Raw genomic sequence first — 26,251 nt, forward strand, 5'->3', positions numbered from 1 at the left:
AAATTCACCAATTAAAAGACAAAGACTGACTTTAAATCTATAAATTTTACAGGAGTAACACTTATAGCATGAGCATCTGCAAAGATTGAAAGTAAAAGAGCAGGAAAAGACCTATTAAGGAAATATCAAGGAAAATAAAGCTGACATAGCTGTATTACTAACAGACTAAAAAGACTTTAACAGAGTATTATTAGAGATGATCACTACATAATGATGAAAGGTTCAACTATGAAGAGATAGCAATTTTAAATTAATGCAGCCAACAAAATATATAAAGCAAAAAATACAACTACAGGGAGATACTAATAGGTGCACATAGTCAGAAATTTTATCAACCTTCCTTAATACGTCAAGCAAACAAAATTAGCAAGGAACTGCACAACATTATTCACTCAGAAAATTGACATATATAGAAATCTATATCCAACAATTAGAAAATACACATTTTTTTCTTAAGCACAAGTGAAAGCTGACCATGTTCTAGGCCAAAAGAAAACCTTAATAAATTTCAAAGGATAGATACCACATAGATCATAAGTATCATATAAGCATCAATATTAATTATTTAAAAGAACAAGTAACTGAGTAGAAAATAGACAAAAATTTAAGAATATCCACATTTTTTTAAAAAAGGAAACACATAGCCAATAAATATGAGGCCATGTTCAACATCATCAGTGTTCAAAGAAATATAAATCGAGTCACCATGGGAAATCATCTATACCCTCATTTGATTGGCAAATCTTTGAGTGTGACAATACAAAGTGCGGGAGAGGATGCTGATCCACAGGATCTCATCTATGTTGCTGGTGAAAGTATAAAGTGGTGTAAAGTGGAAACAACTTTAGCAGACAATCTGACATATCTCCTATCACTGAACTTTAACTTAGTCTATGATCTAAAAATTCTACCTAGATATACAGACAAGAGAAACTTATATATGTACAACAGAAGAAACACAAAAATACTCACAGCACTAGGGTTCACAAGAGTAAAATCCTAGAAACAACCTAAATGCCTACAAATCCATGGTTTATTCACACAGTAAAGTATTATGCAGCAGTCAAAACAGAATGAACTATATCATGCAACAATGTGCAAGAATTTTAGTAATATAATCTTAGGTGAAAAGTCTCAAAAGGTCTCATATGACATGATACCCTTTTATAAGTTAAAAATAAAACAAAAATATGTACATCAAGGAATACATGTGGACACATAAAAATGTATAAAAGGAAAGCAAGGGATTGAGCGATACAAGATCAGAATGATGGGTATTTCAGTTAGAGGCAGACATATGGGATTATAAAGGTATGAGATTACAAAGGTATGGAGAGTTGAGGACCATGAGGAGAAGTAGTATATTGTCAAGTTAGCTATTTTTATAACGGATGGCCGGTTTATCTGTGAGTACTTAATATATTATTAAAAATGAACTAAATAAAATGAGCCATGCATGGACCAATGATGAGAGTGAATTAAGAAAAGAAACTGCAAAATTCTGAAGCCAAGATTAAGATCAGTTTCAGGAAAGGACCATTTAGATAACACTTTGAAAATTTTCAGACAGTATTGAATAGAGGCAATAATTTTAATATGTTCAAATTAATATTTATATTTCATTTATTTAAATATAGGCAATTATTTTTTATTTTATACATGTTTTTAGAAATAGAGAAATGTAAAATAAGATAAACAAATCTCATTAGTAATAGTCCAGTGTATTTCCATTGTTTATGCCTGTATTATAGAGTTGTCTTATAAAGATCATATTTTTATATGATTCTACATCCTGTTTATTCATAAAACATTGTTATATGTTTTGTCTCCTGATCCAATTCAATTTAATAACTTACTACTCCAACACTGATGTTAAATAATTCTCAATACTGATGCTACTCTTTACTGATGATCACTCAGACTGTTTCCAAGTTTTCCACCACTACAAATAATTTTATGTGATAAACATCTTCGGGAACAAATGATTTTCTACCTTTCATACTGTTTCCTCAGGCAGATTCCTAAAAGTGAAATTTTTAATTAAAGGAATTAAAATCACATTAGTGAACATTTGCTTCATGGTAAGCATAGCATATGCCAGGCACTGTTCTAAGTGCTTATGCTTGTGTGTGTGTGCGTGCACTCAGCTGCATCCGACTCTTTGTGACCCTATGGCCTGTAGCCCAGCAGGCTCCTCCATCCATGGGATTTCCCAGCCAAGAATACCGAAGTGAAGTGAGTCATGTCCGGCTCTTTGCGACCCCGTGGACTGTAACCTACCAGGCTTCTCCGTCCATGGGATTCTCCAGGCACGAATACTGGAGTGGGAAATACCATTTCCTTCTCAAGGGGATCTTCCTGAACCAGGGATCGAACCCGGGTCTCCCACAATGGAGGCAGACGCTTTAACCTCTGAGCCTATTCCTACTCCAGGGGATCTTCCCAAGATTAACTCATTTAATCGTAATAACTCTAACTGACCACTGTACTGCAGAAACACAACACTGTAAATCAACTATACAATAAAAATTTTGCTCCAATAAAAATTATTAAAAAAACACAAAAAAACAAAAATCAATACAACAAAATCATAATAACTCTATGAAGTAAGTACTATTATTCTCATTCTCACAGATGCAGAGGCACATAAAGGTTAAATATTTTGCCCAAGATCACATGACTTGAATTCCAAAAATATGGCTCCAGGGTCTATGCTCTTAGTTACCATGCTATACACAATTTCTGGTGGTAGGGAAAAAAAAAAGATTGACAATAGTATTATTAAACATAGATTTCCACTTAATTACACTCTGATGTGAGATGGTTAAGGTATTCTGTTCCTCTGGTTCTCAAAGAAATTAGTTCTATTGTTTCATCTATAATGCTATAAGGTATGAAATAGGATATTAAGCTATCTGAAATAAGTGTGCTATTATTTGGCACCAAGGAAGAAAATTTGGCTACATTTCTTAAAATTCCAGCAATCTTGTGAGAAATTATGCTTTATACTGTCATAAAGACTATTTTAACAAATAAAAATCCTTTATTTCCCAACCATTTTTAGAATGTGAAGGCTTAATTTGAAAAGTCCAACTTACATACCTTTTCGTACCCAGTCTCCAGTATGAATATTTATAGTCACACCCACTAAATTACTACTTCTCTGTCTTTTCTCCCAGAGAAAATCAAGAGCTTTTCTTGCATATTCCTGTAATAAAAAAAGAAAAGCATACTTGAAGAATTGCATATCTGCCAAACAAAAATCAAAGGCCCATAGTATACTTTTAGGATTAAGTAAATTCCAAAGATGATCACTTATACATTAAATTTCTTTACAAGTCAAAAATACTGGCTCTTTCAGCTAACTGAGTCTAGTTAGAAAGAATGACTCTAAAAATGCTATTTAGTGCCAATGATCTCACTTTGAGACCATCCTTGTTCATCTACTCTTGTAGTATAGGTCCACATTTATACGCAAGAATTACTGAAATAAAAACAGTTGGCATATATTAAAATAATTTCTATCTTTTAATACAAAGTGAAAATCTCCTTAAATACTCTTATTCACAAAACTGAAAAAGAATTTCAAAATTAGTATGCCATCTCTGAAACAGAATAGGCATTTCAAATCCTACATTTTAAATAGCAGGCAACTTCATTAGTGAAGAGTAAGTAAAGCAACTAGCATTCATTTAACAGTACCAAAATTACAACCTTATAATAACATTTTTCTCTTCTTTTTTCATTTATTATTATCCCTTGGACACTAAATTATTTCTGATTAAATTCTTGGCTTTGGATGAAAAGATGTTAAAAAAACAAAAGCAAAGAACATGTACAAAAGAATTAAGTTAAAATTAATTTCAGAGCATGAATGTACTCAGCATTGCAGAAGTACTTCTATAAAAGAAATCATTAAACCAATTTGTCACTCTGCAGATTTAAGAACAGGGTATAAAATAGTTTTCATTCTTGACTCAATCTATTTATGCTGAATTTTTAAAACAAAGCAGATTGCAACTTTACTTAATCATGTAATTTCAGAGCTGAAAAAATTTCATCAAGATTACATTTCCCTATTACTATTTTATAGCTAAAGAAACAGGACCAGTGAAATCAACAATTTAGTGAAAGTTTAAAACTAGACTACAGGACAGCTATTAATGATATGAGAATTCAGATCTCTTCATATACATCAGACCAAAGGTCAACAGACTTTTTCTGACAGGGGCCAGACAGGCATTATGGGTTAGACAGTCATTGTCACAATTACTCAACTCAGTCACTGTAGCACAAATACAGCCATAGACAAAAATCAATAGATGAGCTGGCTCTGTTACAATAAAACTTTGTGTCGAAAACCAGGCAGTGACTTGATTTGGCTTCAGACTGTAGTTTACCAGACATGTATTAGTTTGAGTCTCTGTCAACTGCATGAGGTTGCTTCTTCCATAATAAATCACATTCAAGAAGTTAAAGAAAAAGCATGGTTTTAAAATATAAAATAACCCAGTGGAAAGAGGCTGGGCTTTGAATTCAGAAAGTAATGGATTCTAATTCTGGTTCCACTCCTTCACCCACTAGTCAAGCATCTTTGAGCCTCACTTTCCTCAAGTGTAAATGCATCTCAGAGTTTATAAGTCAAATTAAATTAGAAAGGATGTAAAGAATGACATTTTTTTAAATGAAGGAAAAATATTACCCAGCAAGTTAAAGAATAAAAATTAAACAAAATAAGATTAACCTGTTCTTAAGATACTTTGAACATACATCCACACAAAGACCATTAAACTTGTTTTACGTTTGGTGGTTTAGTCGCTAAGTCGTGTCCGACTCTTGTGACCCCTTGGACGGTAGCCTGCCAGGCTCCTCTGTCCATGGGATTTTCCAGGCAAAAGTAATGGAGTGGATTGCCATTTCCTTCTCCAAGGGATCTTCTCGACCCACGAATCGAACCCAGGTCTCCTGCATTGCAGACAAATTCTTTACCAACTGAGCTATGAGGGATGCCCTGGTTTATGTATACTCAGACCCAATGTCTCTAAATGCTAGTATTATACAGTTCCTATTTCTGCTTATTCTATGTGCACCATTTGCTGAATCTGAAATAATTCTAAGTCATATGTTTGAACACAGGCTGTTACTATTGCACTCCAATGACATGGTTAAACAATTAGCTAAAATAAAAAAGTGTGAGACATAGCTAGTTCACAACAAACTATTTAGAGGCTATTAAGTCTTTGGATAACGAATGATATTTCCACTGAAGTAAACAAACTTACAGATAAGACTCTCAATGAAGGAAAGTGCAAAAATTTCACTATGTTTTAGAAGATTAGTGAAGTTTTCAGAAATGCAATAGACCACACAGAAGTCTAACAATAAAACAAAGCAACACAGTATTTCATACAAGACATCTTTAACATCAAATTTCATATAAGTAATACAGCTAAGGCATTTTCTAAGAATAAAACTAAAAAGTTAAAATTTGTGAACGAAAGTTGTACTTAATTGTGCTTTTGACAATTAAAAACTATGTGCTGTAATTTAGACAAAATGTTCACTAAAATAACAGAAATCCTCCAATCGATTCTCTTAATACTTGATCAATGAAGAAAAGCTATAAAGTAGTTATTTATGCCCAATACCCAGGAGACCAAACTATGAAAAGCAAACCTCAAATATCGTTGCTCCTGTGAATCGACTTAGAGCAGCAAACTCAAGGATCAAGGTGCCTGCACAAGCTGTACAGGTATCAGTCTCAGTACCTGTCCGAGCTTCTGGTTTTCTGATACCAAACTTCAAATTGATCTAAAATCAGAAGATTATCATTAGTGGTTATCAAGAAACAATGATTTCTGGATAAGAAACCATTTTTCAATTGAGACTCTAATCAGATCATGAGAATAACTGATAAAATAACACTGAAATTTTATCTGCTGATCTTTGTGACTTTCCAATTAGCATCTAGGGAAGTACATTCTAAGCACATACTATTCATGGGATAAGTAAGTTTTCACTTAACTTCTTCAAGAATATTAAAATTCAGTATCAATATAATAATTATACAAAGCAAACACCTGCTATAACAATTGTGTTCTCTGGACAGTTTGAACTAGTCAGTACCAAATTAGGAAACTATTCCAGTCCTAAAAGAAACTGAGGTATAACTGAGAATCTGTGGAAAAGTATTAGTCTTTCATAGAGAAAAAACTAAGTATAGTATATATTTAAAAGAAAAGTAAACTTTTATTCACAGGTCTTAAAATTCTGAAATATAGAGTATGTTACCTTGCTAACAGACTAACAAATAACACAAAGAAAAATGTTTCAACCAGCCAAATACCACCACAATATAAACTTGAACCAAGCTGACCAGAAATAAGCTCTAGGGTTTTATGTGGGTATAAAAAAAATAACCATTAACTATTTAAGAGCATTTCTGTCCAGCAAATACTTCTATGTTAAAACCATTGTTGCAAATATTATCAATTATGTGTTCATATCCAAGAGAGATTGTACTAATTTTCATAAGCAAAAGCAGTATTTACTAAGTATACTTCAGAAGGATGGGAAGGTAGTTATTTTCTACCTATAGTCCTCTTCTAAAAAAAAATTTTTTAAATTATATTGATACTTCTGAGGATAAGTAAGTAATATGACTGTTTGTTTTATGATAATGACCTTAGTAGCTTCTGTTTCAATTTCTTATCTGCTTCTCATGTTATGACAAAAGTGAAGAACTGCTAGATTCTTCACAATTCAGCACCTCCATTTATAATAAAAACTAAAAATATTTACTAAAAGTAAATTTAATTAACTAAACATTTAGATGGTTTAAAATAATTATTTCAATTTTAATATTCTAAGGAAACAAAAATATTAATAAGAAAGTTTAAGCCACACTAATAAGCAAAGAGATTTCAAATTTTAAACCACACAAGCCAAAGAAATTTCAAATTAGAACATGCTTCCATTTTTTCCTCATTAAATTGGCTAAAAGTGAAACTGAAAGTCGTGTCTGGCTCTTTGCAACACCATGGACTATACAGTCCATGAAATTCTTCAGTCAGGAATACTGGAGTGGGTTGCCATGCCCTCCCCTCCAGGGGATCTTCCCAACCCAGGTTTCGGACCCAGGTCTTCCGCACTGGAGGCGGATTCTTTACCAGCTGAGCCACAAGGGAAGCCTAAGAATACTGGAGTGGGTAGCCTACCCCTTCTCCAGCGTATCTTCCCGACCCAGGAATCAAACCGGGATCTCCTGCATTACAGGAGGATTCTTTACCAGCTGAGCTATCAGGGAAGCACTAATTGGCTGAAGAGAGATAATACACAGTGTGGGCAGCAGTATGACCCATGCAATTTTACATAACATAGGAAGTGTAAAGTAGAACCTTTCTGAAGAACAACTGGTCAATAAGCACACAAAGCCTTAAAAAGCATTCCCTATTTTATGGCTTTTTTGGTTTTTTTTTTCTAGTAATTCATCCTTAGGAAGAAATAAGTAAAAAAGACGTGTATAAGGATATTCACAGACGAGCTATTTAAAGATATCACAGACTAGATAGAAATTTAAATACGAAATTCAATACTAGTCTGTTTCTTAAACAAAAACAATAAAAATGATGTCTTCACGATCCACGAAATCAGTGGGTAAATGAACGGGCTGCAACCTCCAGTTTGAAAAGCATATAATATCAGGCTGGATCTCCAGAGATTTCTTGATGGAGGAAATGAGCCTTATTTATATTGGTAGAGAAGTTATTATGGCAAGCCTAAAGGTTTGGAAATGACAAACAAAACCAAAAACTCCCTGCTGCTGCTGCTGCTGCTGCTAAGTCGTGTCAGTCATGTCCGACTCTGTGCAACCCCACAGACGGCAGCCTACTAGGCTCCTCTGTCCCTGGGATTCTCCAGGCAAGAATGGGTTGCCATTTCCTTCTCCGATGCATGAAAGTGAAAAGTGCAAGTGAAGTCACTCAGTCATGGCCGACTTTTCGAGACCCCATGGACTGTAGCCTACCAGGCTTCTCCGTCCATGGGATTTCCCAGGCAACAGTACTGGAGTGGGGTGCCATTGCCTTCTCCAAAAAACTCCCTAGGTGTTTTGAAAAACACAAACAGATTATTTTGTCTGAAACAGAACATGCATTTCATTGGGATACGGGTATGAAAGAACCTCAGAAAGTCGATTGCCAAACCAGAAAGAAACCTGGAAGTTAAAGAATATTCAGTACAAAAGGCAGAGTCAGTAAATTTCTGAGGGCAATTTGATAAAAATCATGCTTTAGTAAGATTAATTTTTAAGTCTCTGAAGCAAAAACTAGAGAGAAAAGAGTAAAATATACATTTATAATAGTTTATGAATACAATTATATTAGTTTCAACAACAAAGCAACGGTAAGAAATAAAATAAACAGAGCTTGGTAATGGCTGAGATGTCTGGCCCAGGTAAGAAGGAAAGAGTAACACTGTTATTAATAATAAAGAATGCAATATATCAGGGGAGAGTTCTTCCCATCTTCAATAGCTCCTTTCCCTCTGCCTTAAATATAAAATTTTCTTGGGCAGGGGTTGGGGGGGGGGGGGTAGGGATAACTCCTAGGACTTCCCTGGTGGTCTAGTGGTTAAGAATCAACCTTGCAATTGCAATGCAGGGAACAAGGGTTCAATCCATGGTTGAGGAACCCATGCTGCGGAGCAACTAAGCCTGAAAGCTGTAACTACTGAGTCCTCCGGCCACAACTAAAGAGAAGCCAACCTGCCACACTGAAGAGCCCATGGACTGCAATCAAAGACCCAACACAGCCAAATAAATAATAATAATAATAAAAGCTCCCTCAACTGACTGTGCTTGTGCTGCCAGCTCTCCTTAACTACACACACAGAGGAAATCTTAAAATGAATGTCCCTATTCTTTCACCTACGTCGAATCCTTCTTCCCCTTTATTCTGCCACATTACACCCTTCAAGGCTCTGTTTACCCCTAATTATCCTAATGTTTGCTGGAACGTCTCCTTCTGAAACTCTTTTTTTTAGTATTTTTAATACCATACGCTACGTTGTGGTTCTCCTCCTAGGTCTCCGCACAACCTCCTTTTCACTGCTGTACTTCCTCATTCCCCTCTGTCCTGTATTCTCTCAATACTCTCTCCTCTGGAGAGTGAACACCTACTCTACTGCTTCTACCACATAATCTGCACAAATAATTCTGGGCCCAAATTCTAGTCTGGCATTTGTTTCTTCCTTCTGCATCATAACCTTATGCAATGACGCAAAAAGTTTTAACGAATCTAAATTCTCACACCATTCAAATGCAAATTCACCAAAATGTTCATATAAATTTGTTACGGAGCTTGAAGCAACTTTTTTTCCAGCCTCAAGCAGGTAAGCAATGATGACTGGATCACAAAAATTGATTCCTTCAAAACAGCAAAGAAGTATACAAAGGCTGCCACATTTTTCAGAATTACTTACTCTTGGATAAGGAAGGCCACTGGTAGTATTGAAAGCTGGTAAAAGTTTGTAGCCCAACTGCTTTGCCATTTGGAGAAGCTCATCATTGTACCACTGCATGTACTCGCCTTTTTCTTTCAGCATGATTGCCAGCGAGTGTCCACCCAAAAGACCCCTACAACCAGAGAGATGAAACATTAGTCACGTTGTACACATACTTACACATCATCACCTAAACAGATGTGACTATCTTGCTACCAACAATTTAGAGTAAGGGACAATCACAGAAGAACACAATTTCCTAACTCTGGCTACTCAGCTTGTGGCAAACCATTTTAAAAACCATTATTAAATCACGACCAGTATGAAAAAAAAAAAAGAATCAAATGTTGTAACTGTTGTAAAAGGTTTGGCCCTTGGAGAAGGGAATGGCAACCCACTCCAGTGTTCTTGTCTGGAAAATCCCACGGAGGGAGGAGCCTGGTGGGCTACAGTCCACAGGGTTGCAAAAGGGTCAGACACATCTGAGCAACTGAACGACAATGACAAAAGGGTTTGGCATTCTTAAATACCGTACATTTTCTTAAATTAAAAAACAACCTAGAAATCATTTATCTTAATAAGTTTATCACATTTGATTTTAACAAATTTTAAATTTAATTATAGCACCATGAAATCTCTTGACTTTTAGTATAACATTAACAAAAATTCCCCACTCTTTATTAAATGTAATAGATTAATAAACTCTGTGAAAAGCTAAAAAACTATTTTTAAAATTTAACTGATGAATAGACTCACTTTGCCTGTGTAACAAAAGGAAATGAGTTACAGTAACACAAAAATAATCTTTAAATATAAAAATGTAATCATGTTGAGACGTGAATTAATAAATCCTGTACTTCCTGTGTTCCAAGAATATTTCAAACTGTTAGTCCAAAGGTAATCCTATAAATTCAGTTTGGCTTGAAAAAGTGCTAAGGTTAGTAAAATAGATAAGCTGACAAAAAAAACTGTGATGTAGCTAATATGCAAATACTTGACCTGTTGTCAGTCTTTTTGTAACAACATACAAGGATTACCTTTGATTTGAGTCTGCAACTATTTCCAAAGCTTGTTGCTGACCGTGCCTCACATATAGCAGGGTCATTCCGCAGTCTCTGTGTTTTACAGTATCACACCTTTTATTTTTTAAACATAAGAAATTTCTTGCTTTATTACCACCAAGAAATTAAGAGTATACCCTTATTCTTCTGTTATTAAAATCAGAGTTTAGTATCTCACATACTTACCCAAGAACTCTGATGTTTGTTTCAAAGACTGATACAACTACATCATTATCTAAGTTAACATCTCTTAAAACTTTTCTCACTGCATCTTCAAATTCTTTAGTTTTATTTAATACCTAGGAGAAGAAAATTATTGAAAGTAAAGTTATTTTCAATCAAGACCTAGAGTAATATCCTCAGAATGAGCTACTAATAGCAAGTTAATACCTTAAGATTATAAAAAATAACACAGAAAAAATGTTTCCCTTAAGCATATTATAAAAATGTGATACTATCTAAAACTGAAAAAGATTAAATACCTATTTATATTGCAAGGAATCTTTATACACTTCTTTTTTTTAAACAAACTGAAAAATCATTAGGGCTTTAAAACAATCATCATCAGAACTGTTAGCTGGTGTGTATAACCCATGACCTAGAGCTGCAAGAGGTAAACTCTACTGGGATTTGGTTCCCAAGTCAAACAACACAAAACCCACCCTATTCGTCAAATATCATTTTAAAACTTGCTTAGTCTCAGAAGAAAGCACATCCTCCAGGGAATGATCAATTGATCCTAAACCATACAATGCTTGCCATCTTCACCCCTTGGACATCAAGGCCCCTAACTGAGGAGGCACTGCAATGTTGGGCTAAAGAACAAGCTCTGATTTGAATTCTGGTCCCTTAGTCTCATCTCTGAGCCTGTTCTTTCATCTACAAAAAGAGGAAATACCTATCCTCAGAGGTTTATTTTCCTAAATGAGGTAATGCATGTAAAGTACTTTTAGCAGAGCCCCTGACTTAGTAAGTGCTTGATACCATTACTATCTATTATTACCATTATTACCATGAGGGTCTATAATCCTGACGAAGCTAAGAACTCCGGATGCTTGCAATGAGTTCCAGAAGAGGCTCACTGTCACTGTGACAGTGTGTCGATTTTTCAGTCTAAATTAAGGTTGCACAAGTAGATGTTATTTAGATCTCAGGTCCATTAAAAGTAGTTTTCCTTTGCTTGACTGTTTAATCTTTTTGTTTTATAGTATTTTATAGTGTTTTCTCATCTGATACTTCACTAAAAATCCTAATCTAGGGACTTCCCTGGTGGTCCAGAGGTTAAGAATCTGCCTGCGAATGTAGGGTTGATCCCTGGTCTGGGAAGATCCCACATGCCAAGGAGCAACTAAACTGATGCACCCCAACTACTAAGCCAGTGTTCAAGTGTCTGGGAGCCACAACCAATGAGCTGTTTCCCCCCAACCACTGCAGCCCAAGAGCTTGAAGTCTGCACTCTGCAATAAGAGAAGGCACAGCAATGAGAAGTCTGTGCCCCGCAACAAAGAGTAGCCCCGACTCGCCACAACTAAAGCAGAGAAAGCTCGTGCACAGCAATGAAAACCTAGCACAGCCAAAAGGAAATAAAAATTTTTTAAATTCTAATTTAGGCATAAAACATAAGAGTGTGACTAAAGTTTAAGTAAAATTTAGGGTAAGCCTTGAGTATAATATAAAACCTGATTTTAAATTGAGTGCTTTTCTTTCTCAGTCTCAAAATCCATGTAAATTCTGAAGCTGCAAATGTGAATGTACAAAGACCTGGATCACTTCTGCGAGACACAACTGTTCTAGTCACTCCTCACACACACACACATCTTTTTAATATAATTCTGTTCACCTTATTCTTTCAAAGTCTATCTCCTGAGAATTTCTCCCAAGAACAGTACCTATACTATCTGTTTCAAAGAAGAATAAAAATGAGAGTTTTGTCCATAATTAGCTAAAAATTCATTCTAACAGCTCCATTAGTTGACGGGTTTCTTAAGCTCCTAATTGATAACAAAGAACAAATTCAGGTCTCTTCCCTTCCCCCCTTTAATTTGCTCAGTATCTGTAGATTTCATGGTAACGTTGACCTTAGTGGTAAATTTAGTGTTTGATTTCATTACAGTCAATAGAAACTAGATGTCTAGAATTATGAACCAGAGTTTAAATTGAAAGATCAAACTCTGACAACAGAAGTTCTACTTCACATATTATGGTATGACCAAAATAAAAACAATAAGGTTGCATCCTGTCCTAAGTGATATGGCCTCTAATATTTTCAGATAAAGAAACCACAAATCAAAAAGCGATCACAGGGTAAATTAGAAATATTAAATATTTATACTGATAAAATGTACATTCCTTCTAAATGTAGGAAAAACTTTCAAACTAATTTCTTTTAATCCTTCTGTTTAAGTAGATATTAATAATTATCTTAGATATCCAATCTAGGCCCTTCTGAAGTGAAAACAGGGGTCCAGAGAAGCTAAATAATTTGGCCAACGTCACATATTAATATTATATGATCACTTCCTGGTACTCCCTGCCACAGGGAGCAAGAACTCAGGTTATAGCAAACAGTACTCTAAGTGTCGGAGAAGGCAATGGCACCCCACTCCAGTACTCTTGCCTGGAAACTCTCATGGACAGGGGAGCCTGGTAGGCTGCAGTCCATGGGGTTGCTAAGAGTGGCACACAACTGAGTGACTTCACTTTCACTTTTCACTTTCATGCATTGGAGAAGGAAATGGCAACCCACTCCAGTGTTCCTGCCTGGAGAATCCCAGGGACGGGGGAACCTGGTGGGCTGCTGTCTATGGGGTTGCACAGAGTCAGACACGACTGAAGCAACTTAGCAGCAGCAGCAGCAGCACTCTAAGTGTGGTCTGCTGACCAGCGGCAACAGCACCACCAAGTGGCAGTTTGTTAGAAAAACGTCTCCTTGGGCCCACGTCTGCTCCATCACAATCTGCATTTTATTTTAGCAGATCCCCAGGTGATTTGTAGCAAACAAGTCTAAAAAGCACTGCATCATTACATGTGGTTCTCAAATGTTAGCATATATTAGAATCATCTGGAAGCTTGTTTAAAAAAAAACACTCCTGGGCATTATTCCCAGACTTTCTGATTCAACAGGCCTGGGATGAGGCTCTACAATCTGCATCTCTAACAAGTTGCCAGGTGATGCTGATGCTGGTGGTGCTGGAATCATATTTTGAGAACCACTGCCAAAGTGGTTCAATTTCAAAGCAGAACAGAACCTATTTATAATAATGGCTGCTCAATTAGAGATAAGTAGATTTCTAAATATAGGGAAGTTTTGCAGCCTAGAAACACATTTTCTCCTTCATTTCTGATAAAAAATTTTTAAAACACATTGAATATCTGAGGTCCAGGTTCATAAAAATCAGTCAGAGCTTAGAGAGAGATGATGCAGAGCTTCCAGTACATAAGGATAAAGCCAAGATGGCAGAATGAGAAACAAACGTACACCCACCTTTGGTCTTTCCTGATCCACAGCTACTCCCCTCACTCACTTCCCTGTATCAAGACAGACACGAGGTGTACCACCCAGCTACACTTATAAATAAGTAACACCACTTAGCTTCTCCCAGGGGGGCAATTTGTGTCTCCTGGGATACCTGTTAATCTTTTTCTCTTCTCCTATCATAGCAGAACACATAGGACTACTAAACCAAAAATAAGGTACACAAGAGTCTCTCTTATAGTCATTATAATATGGTCCACACATTCCTTTTATTTCTGAACAATGAAATCACAACTTTCAAAACTCTGATACAGCTAAAAAGGTCTAAACAATCATGGGCTTTTCAACAAAAAATGTCTCAACTGTGGCTAAATTTTATAAACAAAGAGTAGCTTTAGAGAAATACATAATAATGCCAGGTCCCACTTCAGGAAAATTAAATCAGAATATCTTAGGAGAGAAGGATATTTTTTTAAACTTCCTAAGTAATATTCCTAAGGTGCTGATATAGTTGAGAGTCTCTGATTCAAAAAGAGAAGAAAAAGAGAAAAGAATCACCCAGTGAAATAAAAATATAGAAATAGTACTGGGAAGAAAAGCCAGGCTCTGAAAATCTTCTGCCACCACAAAGATATTTTGCTGTGTTTTTAAAAATATTAATCAATACTTTAGATGTTAATTCAACTTTGAGAGTTATGCCTTAAGGAAAATTCTGAAACAAGCCTATTTTTATACCATAAATGATCTGCGAGTAAAAAACTAGAAAGATACTACATTCAGAAATCATGACAGCTGGAACTGAGCCATTCCCCTCTGCCATCACAAACCACCTCCAATGAGAATTAATTTAAATAACTTTGCCTCCCATCAGGTTTAAAAGGAGTGCCAAGTAGTGATCACTTGGTATTAAAAATCACTTTTGAGAAAGAAGTAAATTTTCAATGGACCTAATATATAAAAATTTTAATTTAACAATTTCAGTATCATTGCAGCATGTCTTTCTGGAACAAGAATATCAAGAGCATTTTTTAGAATTACCTTCTTCCAATAGCTTCAATCTACTCGTCCAAAAGGAAACAACTTTTCTGATTAAGGGGCCATCATGTAAGCTAACATACCTATAAATTTTGAGTATCTCCATGATTCTACATAATTTCACTTGACATTCACATGACATTATCAACTCAATAGTACGAAAGATTTATTTTGAAGCAAAGATCAAATTATCTTAAATTCTGAAAGCTTCTATTTCAGACTTACTGTACTACAATTATATTCATAGCAGTTGAGCACACATAGTATGAAATTCACAAAATAATGTAAGGAGAATCAAACCTACCACAAGAGTATCCAAAGAATCAATCAGTGTCAGGGAAAATCTATGAAACAAGTATAGTGAGATACAAAACATTAGAATTCTGAATATTTGTATCCATGAACATATAAGACATTATCTGCATCCTACTAACTGACCGGAAGTTTCCATTATTCCATTAACTGGGACTTTCATGCATCTACAGTACCATGTAATCTATGAAACACTAAAGGAACCTGAAAAGCCTTAACATCACATTTACATTAGGCATAACTACAAATCTTTCAAAGTGAACAGAAATATTCATTAGCTCTTTTAAAAGCAAGTAAAAGTTATTAATGCAACGACACCTTGTGTCAACAACTATATACATTCTAAAAGTCAAGTTCATCTTAATAAACGACTCAACTTTTCACTGATCTAAGAAGTAAACTGATTAATACTGTACAAAAGATAACAAAAAGGAATAAAGGAATTTAATGTAACACTTAAAGCAGTCTTTGAAATTTAACCAATTCCCAGATACACAATTACACACTGCCTCTAAGATGCCTTAAGACTTGAGAACTTTGAGATGACATGTTATGCCCTTTGTTAATACTCACTTTCCCAAGGCATCATCAACATCACCCCGACTTGGCTCCTGGCCTCTAACCCGACCTCTGCAGGTCAAAGGCATGAGTTCATCCGCTGGGTAAGCATGTTCCTGCAAGGAAAGTCTTAGTGAGTCACTAAGGAAAGCAAAAAGAAAGTTCACATCTTTTAGAGAACATAACTTTACAGTTTTTTTTTAACAAAAATTAACCAAAAGTTTTACTATTCTTACAGTCCACGAAACCTTAAAAGAAAACTTTTTAGCTATAAATATGTACTTGTAAATACAAGAAAATATTTCCTTAAAACTGTAATAACAATCCATTTCCCCTCCACCCAATCTCACTTCCCAGAGAGATAACTGCCGTTACAACTGGCACTTATCGTTTCAGACCTATCCACACTCATAGAAATACATGCACATACATCATTTAAATAGGTACTCATGCAATTTGTACACACTGTCCTAAAATGTGTTCACTTAAATCATACTGGGGTTTTTCATGCTGCAATTCTACAGATGTATTTTATTCTTTTTAATAACTGCATAGTGATAGTTTAATATTAACTAATATTATTGAGTACTTATGTTCTAAGCACTGTTCTATATATTTTAGTTTATTTATCACATAACCCTCTGAAACAAATTCCATTATTTCTGTTTTATAGATGAGAAAACTGAGGCCGGAGAAATTAACTAAGCCTATGTCATGCAACCAGTAAATGATGGATCCAGAATGCAAACGTGGCAACCTGATTCCAGAGCCCACACACTTGATAGGACCTGCTCCTCATGGTATTCCAAAGTATGGGTACCGATGAACATGTAGGCTGAACTCAATTTTTTACTGTATAAACAATGCTTCAATAAACAGCTATATGTCCATATCTCTGGTACATATGCTTGTATTCTTTGGATTAAATCTCTGAAACCAGACCCAGTGGGTCAAAGGTATGGATATTTCATTTTTTCTGTGTTGTGCTTATCCAACTTATCAGTCATATCCAACTCTTTTTGACCTCATGGACTATAGCCCGCCAGGCTCCTCTGTCCATGGGGATTCTCCAGGCAAGAATACTGGAGCGGGTTGCCACACCCTCCTCCACGGGATCTTCCCAACCCAGGGACTGAACCCAGGTCTCCCACATTGCCGGCAGATTCTTTACCGTCTGAGCCACCAGGGAAGCCCAAGAACACTAGAGTGGGTAGCCTATCCCTCTTCCAGGGGATCTTCCTGACCCAGGAAATCGTACCGGGGTCTCCTACACTGCAGGCAGACTCCTTATCAGCTGAGGTACCAGGGAAGCCCCTTCATTTTTGCTAGCTACTATCAAACTGAAGACAAAGATATACACTCTTAACAACACTCTCAGGCAATGATCAACAGTTTACATTTTGCCAATCTTCTGGATAAAAAATGGTATCTCAAGTTTCACTACAAATGAGGATAAATATCTTTTTGCATTAGCCACTGCTATTTCTTTTTAGAAATGTCTATTTATATCTTTGTTTATTTTCTATTGGTTGTCTGACTCCTTATACATTGCTATGTAAACATTTTTTCTATCTTTCCTTTGGCTTTTAACTTTGTTTACGGTACTTTTTACTTTAATCTTTAAATATGTAGCTAAATCTATTAGTCGCTTCATGGTTTGTAAATTTGGGGCACGGTTAACAAGGCTATCTTGGGTCTCTGAAAACAGCACTCTTATAATTTTATTTTTTATATGTCTAGATATTTACTCCGTCTGGAATCTAATTTTGCTTATAAAGTGAAGTGGGGATGTACTTGTATTTGCTCCCCCAAATAGCTAATTTCCTAAATACCACTTTTTAAACAATTCATCCTTTCCCTAACAGCTTGAAATATAGCTTATAAAGTGTCTACATGAACACACGCTTTCATAGCCTCTACTTTGTTCTACAGACCTAGTTCCTACTCCTATTGCCCTACAGACCTATTTGTTTTACAAACCTACTTCCTGCTTCAAAACCATTGTCTTAATCAGTCTTTGCAACATGCCTTGCTACTTGGTTAAGTAATTCACTCCCACCAGTTATTTTGTTCTAAATTTTCTTAATGAGTTTTTCAAGTTTACTCTTCTGGATAACTTTAAAATTTCCTTAAAATTCCATTGAAATTTTAATTGAAAGACTCTAAATTGGGGAGAATTGATATTTTTTTACCAACTGAATCTTCCTATCTAGGACTACTGTATCAATATACTAGTTCAAATCTTCTTTTATGAATTCAGTTTCCACCACAGGTCGCATATATTTCTTAATATTTATTAATAGGTACTTTTTACTGAAATAGGTTGATGTACAAAATTATGTTAGTTTCGGGGGTACAACACAATGACTCAACTAATAGGCATTTTATAGTTTGGCATACTATTGAGTAGATTTTTTTTTGGATGAACCACCATGACAGCATATGTCTAGCCTAAATGATAATGAAGCACATGCAAGAATCCTCCCTCTCGTCTACTACACAGTGAAATGTTATATAATTTTTAAAATTATTTTTAATACATAGCTAACCTAGATAGCATATTAAAAAGCAGAGACATCACTTTGCCAACAAAGGTCCATCTAGTCAAGGCTATGGTTTTTTCCAGTGGTCATGTATGGATGTGAGAACTGGACTATAAAGAAAGCTGAGCGCCAAAGAATGGATGCTTTTGAACTGTGGTTTTGGAGAAGACTCTTGAGAGTCCGTTGGACTGCAAGGAGATCCAACCAGTCCATTCTAAAGGAGATCAGTCTTGGGTGTTTATTGGAAGGACTGATGCTAAAGCTGAAACTCCAGTACTTTGGCCACCTCATGTGAAGAGCTGACTCACTGGAAAAAAACCCGATACTGGGAGGGATTGGGAGCAGGAGGAGAAGGGGACGACAGAGGATGAGATGGCTGGAAGGCATCACCGACTCGATGGACGTTGAGTTTGAGTGAACTCTGGGAATTGGTGATGGACAGGGACGCCTGACGTGCTGCAGTTCACGGGGTCGCAAAGAGTCGGACACGACTGAGCAACTGAACTGAAATGAAGCTTGAAAATAAGAAACTTTCCAGTACCAAAACTGAAGAGTGGAGTGAGAAGATGAAGCTGTATTGACCACAACATGGGCATTAGGAATAAAGACAGGCTTTAAAGGGAAATATGTTGACACCTAACATGTCGGAGAGTTGATGTTGTTGGCCCTCCATGCATGGCCGTAGCCCATGAAGTAGGTTCTATAAGTTGAATAGTTGCTTCAATGAAATTGGACAAGAACATCTCCAATTACTTGGCTGCACATCTTAGGAAAGGAGAGAAACAAGAAAAGCTTGCTAAACTTTATACTCTTTAACCAGAGGACTGTCCCTAAAAGAGTCCCCCCAAAATAATAAAACGTGACTATAAGAAACATTTAGAAGTGAGAATCACTGTATTACATATTTCAATTTTAGATAATACTTACTGACTACCTGACAAGGATAACAGGATTAATATACTCACCCTTTTCCCTAACTTGGGATTTTTATCAATTATATTATTATAAACAGTTTTCACTTTGCATGTTTTCACTATACCCACACAAATTGAGATTCACAATTTAAACTTTCAGCAACATGGTTCAAATTCCAGGTACCATTGCATTTTTAAATAATTGCACAGAATGCAAACTGAAGTGCCAGTTCTTCAATCCACAAATCACTACATAAATATCAGATGCTTCTTGTGATCAGTGATCAACCACATAACTTCTTTCGAAGTGGAACTAGTGATTGATCACTGTGTATTTTTTAGTTCAGACAGCAAGCATGAAGTCATATGTCTCCTTGTCACCTAGTGATAATCCTACATGACAGTTTGACAGTTTATAAAAATAGATAATCAAGAGGAAATTAACCAATGAGGGTGAAAGCTCACAAAGAAATGAAAAGTGGAAACACTGAAGGTGAAATTCACATTGAACATGAAAGATATTACAGAAGAAACAGCTGCCCATGGAACGTTGATACTGCTGTCACTGAAGCAGTATCTAGATATGCAGCCAGAGGAATTCGGTAAAGGCCAAATTATCCACATAGATGAAAAAAAGTGGTTGTGACATAAAAATGCCTGCAGAAATTTCATGACACAGAGGGAAAAGGATAAAATTTTTGAAGTGGGCCCAAATTTCAGAAATTTCTGAATCTACCACACCGGATATAGCAGAGATTTATGTTGTGTCTTAAGTCATACAACAAGAAGGTAGAAAGCAAGGCGAGTCCTGTTCTAACATCTCTTAGTGAGGTTTTTACAAAGAAATAATACTTCAATTCCAAAGTCTGTAATATTTTGAATAATAGTACACTAAATATTAGTTTTAGCTATTTCAAAAATTTCTCTGTACATTTATAACTATCAGAAAGAAAATTTTAAATGCTTTGACAAAGATTTTTTTAAAGGTTTATAACATTTATAGTCTGGTCTGGAATCATAATTTCCCCAGTTGCTAGCGTTAGAATTCTACTTAACTGGAGTCAACGCACACCACTTTTCTTTGGTGTCTCCATTCCTGTTTTTATCTCTTGGGTGCCTGGACTTTGTCCTCAGGTAAGTTATTTTTGTTTACTTTAAAATAGCATCATCGGTACTGTTATTTCTGGATTAAGCTGGCTCTTGCCTTACACTTGAAGAACAATTCAAAAAATTATAAAATGCCTGAAACATATTTTCTCTCCTTTAGAAGTTTGAAAATACTATTCCACTCTTCTTGCATTCATGAAATATCACCATGGCAAAGTTTCTAAGACTACTCTGATCCTTCATACCTTGAATATGACTTGCTCCTCCTATACCTGTATGCCCATATGATTCTTAATCCTAAAAATTCAGCAAAAATATTCCTGATCCCCAATGTCCAACTCTATCCTCCTGCCTCTCACTTAATTATCTAGATTCCAAACTCATTACCATGTTTGCAGCAAAAAAAAAAAAAAAAAGAGGTCAGGAACACTACACAGATGGTCACACAAAAGGAAAGACCAAAACAAAAAAATTAGACTAAATACAAAAAGACTCGCAGCCTGCAATCCTTCAGGTTATTTTAAAAACTTCGGTGTTCTACAATGATTTATTTCCTGAGGAAAGGATTCCAGGTAACAAATGCTTTGATATAATTAGAATCCACATGCAGCTACCAAATTCTGAATTCAATATTTTATAATTTTAATATTATATATATATTAGTAAAATTCCTAACTACTTTTACATGTGGCTTTAAGATGTCAAGTTTCTAACTACTTTTTAATTCAAACAGAACCATGAGTTACCAAAATGCACAACATTTTTAAAGCTTTATAGTTTTATATTTAACACATATAAAAAACTTAGAAGTAACTCAAGTAACATGTTTTAAAACTTGCTTATGTATTTTGAAAGATACTACATAAGAGATCAATCAAATGTTAATTTGACTGTAAAGAGGTCTTTTTAAATGGCTGCTTAGAAAGCTTAATAATACTATTTTTAGGGTTCTGCAAAACACATACACAATCACCTGTTATCTGAAATTAAATATGAAACTCAAACCCTAAGCTTATCCAGGTAAGAAAAATATTATTAGTAACTGAAAACCAGAATAATCAAATAAGAGAGCTTTGAACCAGGTGTAAAAATACTTTATGTCCCCCAGTTTCAACATTAAGGTTAGAAACAAAACCACAGCCTTTTCTTCTGGTTGACCACAGAGCAGACTACAGTTGGTTTGCGTAAGTTCAGAGCAATGCAAGTGCCCATGTGCTTAGTCACTCGGCCATGTCCAACTCCTGGCCACCCTGCCGGGCTCCTCTGTCCACGGGATTCTCCAGGCAAGAACACTGGAGTGGGTTGCTGTGCCCTCCTCCAGGGGATCTTCCCAACCCAGGGATCAAACCCAGGTCTCCCCAGTTGCAGGCAGATTCTTTACCGCCTGAGCCACCAGGGAATCATAAAGCAAACTACAGGTGATTTGCATAATTTCACAGCAATGCATACATGGCAAATAAACAGCATGCACGGCACTACACTTCAAACACTCTGGCTAACTGAGGTTACAGTGATTCTTTCTCTTCAATGTATTGTCAGAACAAAGGATAAGGATTTTCATACTGCTATGACTAACAGCCAGGAAAAAAAAAAAAAACCTTTAAAAATTATCACTAAAAATAAAACTCAGGTGATAAAAGTCCTATATCAATTAAGTATTGATGGAACATGTGCTTAGCTAAAAGCAAGAGCAAAACAAAACAAAACACAGTAGACTCTCCACATCAAATTCTAAATTTACCAGCATTTTGATACAACTGCTTCAAAACACTCCAATCAGGGATTTCCTTTGTGACTCAGTGGTAAAGAATCCACCTGTCAATGCAGGAGGCATGGGTTTAATCCCTGATCTGGGAAAGATCCCACATCCCATGGAGCAACTCAGCCTGTAGGCCACCACTATCGGGCTATAGCCCGGAAATCGCAACTGCTGAAGCCTGCGAGCCCTAGAGCCTGTGCTCCACAACGAGAGGCCACCGCAGTGAGAGGCCCGAGCACTGCAACTAGAGTGTAGCCCCTGCTCTTCACAGCTAGAGAAAAGCCCGAGTGGTACCAAGGACCCAGTGCAGTGAAAAAATAAACAAACACGCACAATTTTAAAACACTCAAATCAGGACTTTTCTGCTGGTCAAGTGGTTGAGAATCCGCCTGCCAATGCAGGGAACGTGGGTTCGATCCCTGGTCCGGGAAGATTCCACCTGCCTCAGGACAACTAAGCTCGTGCGCCACAACCACTAAGCCCACGTGCTGCAACTATGGAGCCTGTGCCCTAGAGCCTGTGCTCTGCAACAAGAGAAGCCACCAGAATGAGAAGCCCTCAGACTGAAATGAAGAGCAGCCCCACTCACTGCAACTAGAGACAGCCTGCGCAGCAACAAAGACCCAGCACAGCCAGAAATAAATACATAATTTAAAAAAAAAAAACACTCAAACCAAAGCAGCATCCAAACTGACTTTTTGGTAAAGCCAATTCCAGAAACTAGCCAAAGGGAAGAGACTTTACTAAAATCAGTAATAAGACAAAAGTACTGTTTATTTATAATAGTGAGCTACTGAAGACACCAAATCTATTTAATTTCCCATAAAATTACATACATTTAAAATTTTTTACTCCAGATCCTTATTGTTAAACACCTCACCTCCCTTCTTGAGGCAGGTAAGATATTCCTTCCTAAAACAAAAACTAAATTATATCTAATGAACCATCTATTATATACAGATAGCATATGCTAGTTACTGACTGAACTTACATAATTTTTCAGTTCTCTTTTCATCCCAAATCAAATATTCCTTTTCCCTTTTGTTCACTAATTATACTCACTAAGCCATGTTTCAGGTGTTTAGGATTCCATTTATCTAAACTATTAAATTATTAATACTTCTACCCTGAACATATGGTCCTTTGAATACTATATTTTATGAAATGTGTCTCAGCACTGAGCAGAAACAATAAGTAACAAAACTGCAGTTATCTGATAAGATTTTAAATTAAGCACAGAGTAGAACGCTGGCAAGCTTTAGAAGTCCGTATTGAAAATAAGAACAAAAGTTTCCAAACTCTTCAATATATGTTAATCAATTTGGTTTGATCAATGATAAAATAAACTGAACTTAAGAAATAATATTACATGGAATAAATGATAATAAATAATAATGTTGTAATGAAATAAAGTCCTGCTACCAACAGATATTTTTAGCAAGATTATTATCAATAATGCAGAAAAAGTATTTGACAAAATTTAATAAATAACCTGTGATGATGAAAATTCTCAGCAAGGTAGAAACAGAAAGGAACTGAATATAGAGCATCTATGAAAAACCCACAGCTAATATCATACTTAACAAGGAAAGGCTAACTGCTTTTTTCACAAGATTAGGAGTAAGACAAGGATTTCACACTTCTTTTCAACATCATACAAGAAGTCCTAGATACTGCTCTAAGAAGAAATAAAAGGTATTTAGTTTGGAGGAAGAAGGAAAAATCTTTTTTTGCAGATCACATGACTGACCATGTAGGAAACCTTACAGAATCTACCAAAAAAGCTACTAGAAATCATATGGGTGAATTTAGCAAGGATCTCAAGTTATCAGAAAAGTTGTATTTCTGTATGACATCAATGGACAACTGGGAATTAAAATTTGAAAGACTATAATTTACAAGAGCATTAAAAATATGAAATACTTATGAATAAATTTAACGAGATGTGCAAGACCTGTACACTGCAAAGTACAAAACACTGCTAACATTAAGAACTAAATAAATGTACAAAGACACAATTTTTATGGATTAAAAGACTTGATACTATTAAGAAGTCAAACGCTCCAAACTGATGTATAGATTTCAACATAATCCCAATCAGTATCTCCATAGGCTATTATTTTTAGAAATTGACAATATGATTCCAAAATTTACATGAAAATGCAAAATATCTAAAATATTCAAAACAATTTTGAAAAAACAAAGCTGAAAGACTTACACTGCCTGATTTCAGGGCTTAATATGACTTAATTCAAGACTGATACAGATGGACTAACAGATATTTAGATCAGTGGGAGAAAAGATACAGAGTTTAGAAATAGACCCAAGCATATAAAGTTAACTGATTTTACAAAGGTGCCAAAGTAATTCCGTGGGACAAGGATACTCTTTTCAACAAACAGTGCTAGAATAATGGGGATAACCACAAAGAAAAAAACATAAACAAAGCTTTACCTCACACCACATATACAAACATTAACTCAGAATGAGTAGTAGATCTCACTGAAAAAGCTAAAATCAGTAAAACACCTAGAAGAAAACAGGAAAATCTTTCTGACTCTGGGCTAGGCAAATATTTTTTTAGGTAGGGTATAAAAGACTTAAGTCATAAAAGAAAAAGAATAAATTGGACTTGGTCACAAGTTAAAACATTTATACTTCAAAAGACATTAAGAAAATTAAAAGGCAAAGTACATTGGGAAGAAAATATTTGTTAAAACATACATATGATAAAGGATTAATATCCAGAAAATAATATATCTCATGACTCAGTTATAACAGGACAAATGACCTGATTTTAAAATAGCAAGAGATTTGAACAGATGTTTCACCAAAAAAAGATATACTAAACATATGGAAAGATTTTCAACATCATTAGTCATCAGGAAAAATAAAACTAAAATCACAACAAAATACCACTACACACCCACTAGAATAGCTAAAATTAAAAAGACTGAAAATACCAAGTGTTGGAGAAGATGTGGAGTAACTAAAACTCTTAAATTGCTCATGAGGAATGCAATATGTTACAGCCACTTTAGAAAAGTCTGGCAGTTTCCTATAAAAAGTTAAATTTACCCTTCCCATACAACCTAGCAATCCCACTCCTAAGTATGAAAATGAATGTCCACATAAAAATCTGCATTCTCAAATTCACAGCAATCTTTTAATAAGAGCCAAAGACTAGAATCATTCTAAATATTTATCAACTGGTGAATGGTGTTTTGCCAAATCAACAAATACTACTGAGCAATAAGTAGGAACTATAATATCTCCAACAACATGGACAAATCTCAAAAGCATCACACTATGGGAAAGAATGTGAACCAAAATACTACATACATATTCTAAGATGCCACTAATATTGAAGTCCTAGAAAAGGGAAAACTGGTGACAAAGACCAGATCACAACGGTTGCCAGAGGTCAGAGGTGGAGAAAAGGAACTGGTTACATAGGAGCATGAGAAAGCTTGGGGGGGATGGGGGGGGACGGAAATGTTCTGTATCATAAATGTGGTGGCAGTTAAATAACTGTGTACAACTGTACAACACAGAACCATGCATTTGAAATCGGAAATTCTTGTCTGTAAATTCTACCTAAATATATAGGAAGATGTGGTTCTATTGAGTCAAAATCCTACAGAGTATCACAGTATGATATAAGAAACAAACAAAAAAACCTATGAGAAGACACTATAGAATTTAAGTCACTTTGGCAGTTTTTTTAGAATGTTCTAAAAGTAGAGGCCAAGGAACAATGATTAATAAAAGGTAGTCCTAGAATCGTTTACACACAAAAATTGCACATACACATGTATTTGTGTCTTCCCTCCTCCTGACCATTAATGCCACTTTTAAACTTATTTATTTATAGAATTACTCTTTTTGATTAAGAAACTATCAAAAAGAAACACTGGTACATATTTTCAAATGAAAATATGAAAAAGTTCTGAAGATGGATGGTGATATTTGCAGAACAATGTGAA

The 26,251-nt window shown here is 35.5% G+C and overlaps 1 protein-coding gene across 5 annotated transcripts in view; it reads right to left on the reverse strand.

The window, feature by feature from the left end:
• EDEM3 (ER degradation enhancing alpha-mannosidase like protein 3) overlaps window positions 1-26,251 on the reverse strand; it is a 69,192-nt gene that overhangs the window by 32,678 nt on the left and 10,263 nt on the right. For all 5 annotated transcript variants that reach the window (XM_069546282.1, XM_069546280.1, XM_069546281.1 and 2 more), the window contains exons 3-8: window positions 15,958-16,058; window positions 15,377-15,416; window positions 10,749-10,861; window positions 9,481-9,634; window positions 5,677-5,811; window positions 3,103-3,208 (exon numbers count right to left, since the gene is read on the reverse strand). In XM_069546282.1, coding sequence (XP_069402383.1) covers window positions 3,103-3,208; window positions 5,677-5,811; window positions 9,481-9,634; window positions 10,749-10,861; window positions 15,377-15,416; window positions 15,958-16,058 — 649 coding nt within the window. The remainder of the gene's footprint in view (window positions 1-3,102; window positions 3,209-5,676; window positions 5,812-9,480; window positions 9,635-10,748; window positions 10,862-15,376; window positions 15,417-15,957; window positions 16,059-26,251) is intronic.

This window comes from Ovis canadensis, chromosome 12 (genome assembly GCF_042477335.2).
Source record: "Ovis canadensis isolate MfBH-ARS-UI-01 breed Bighorn chromosome 12, ARS-UI_OviCan_v2, whole genome shotgun sequence".
Classification (NCBI taxonomy): Eukaryota; Metazoa; Chordata; class Mammalia; order Artiodactyla; family Bovidae; genus Ovis; species Ovis canadensis.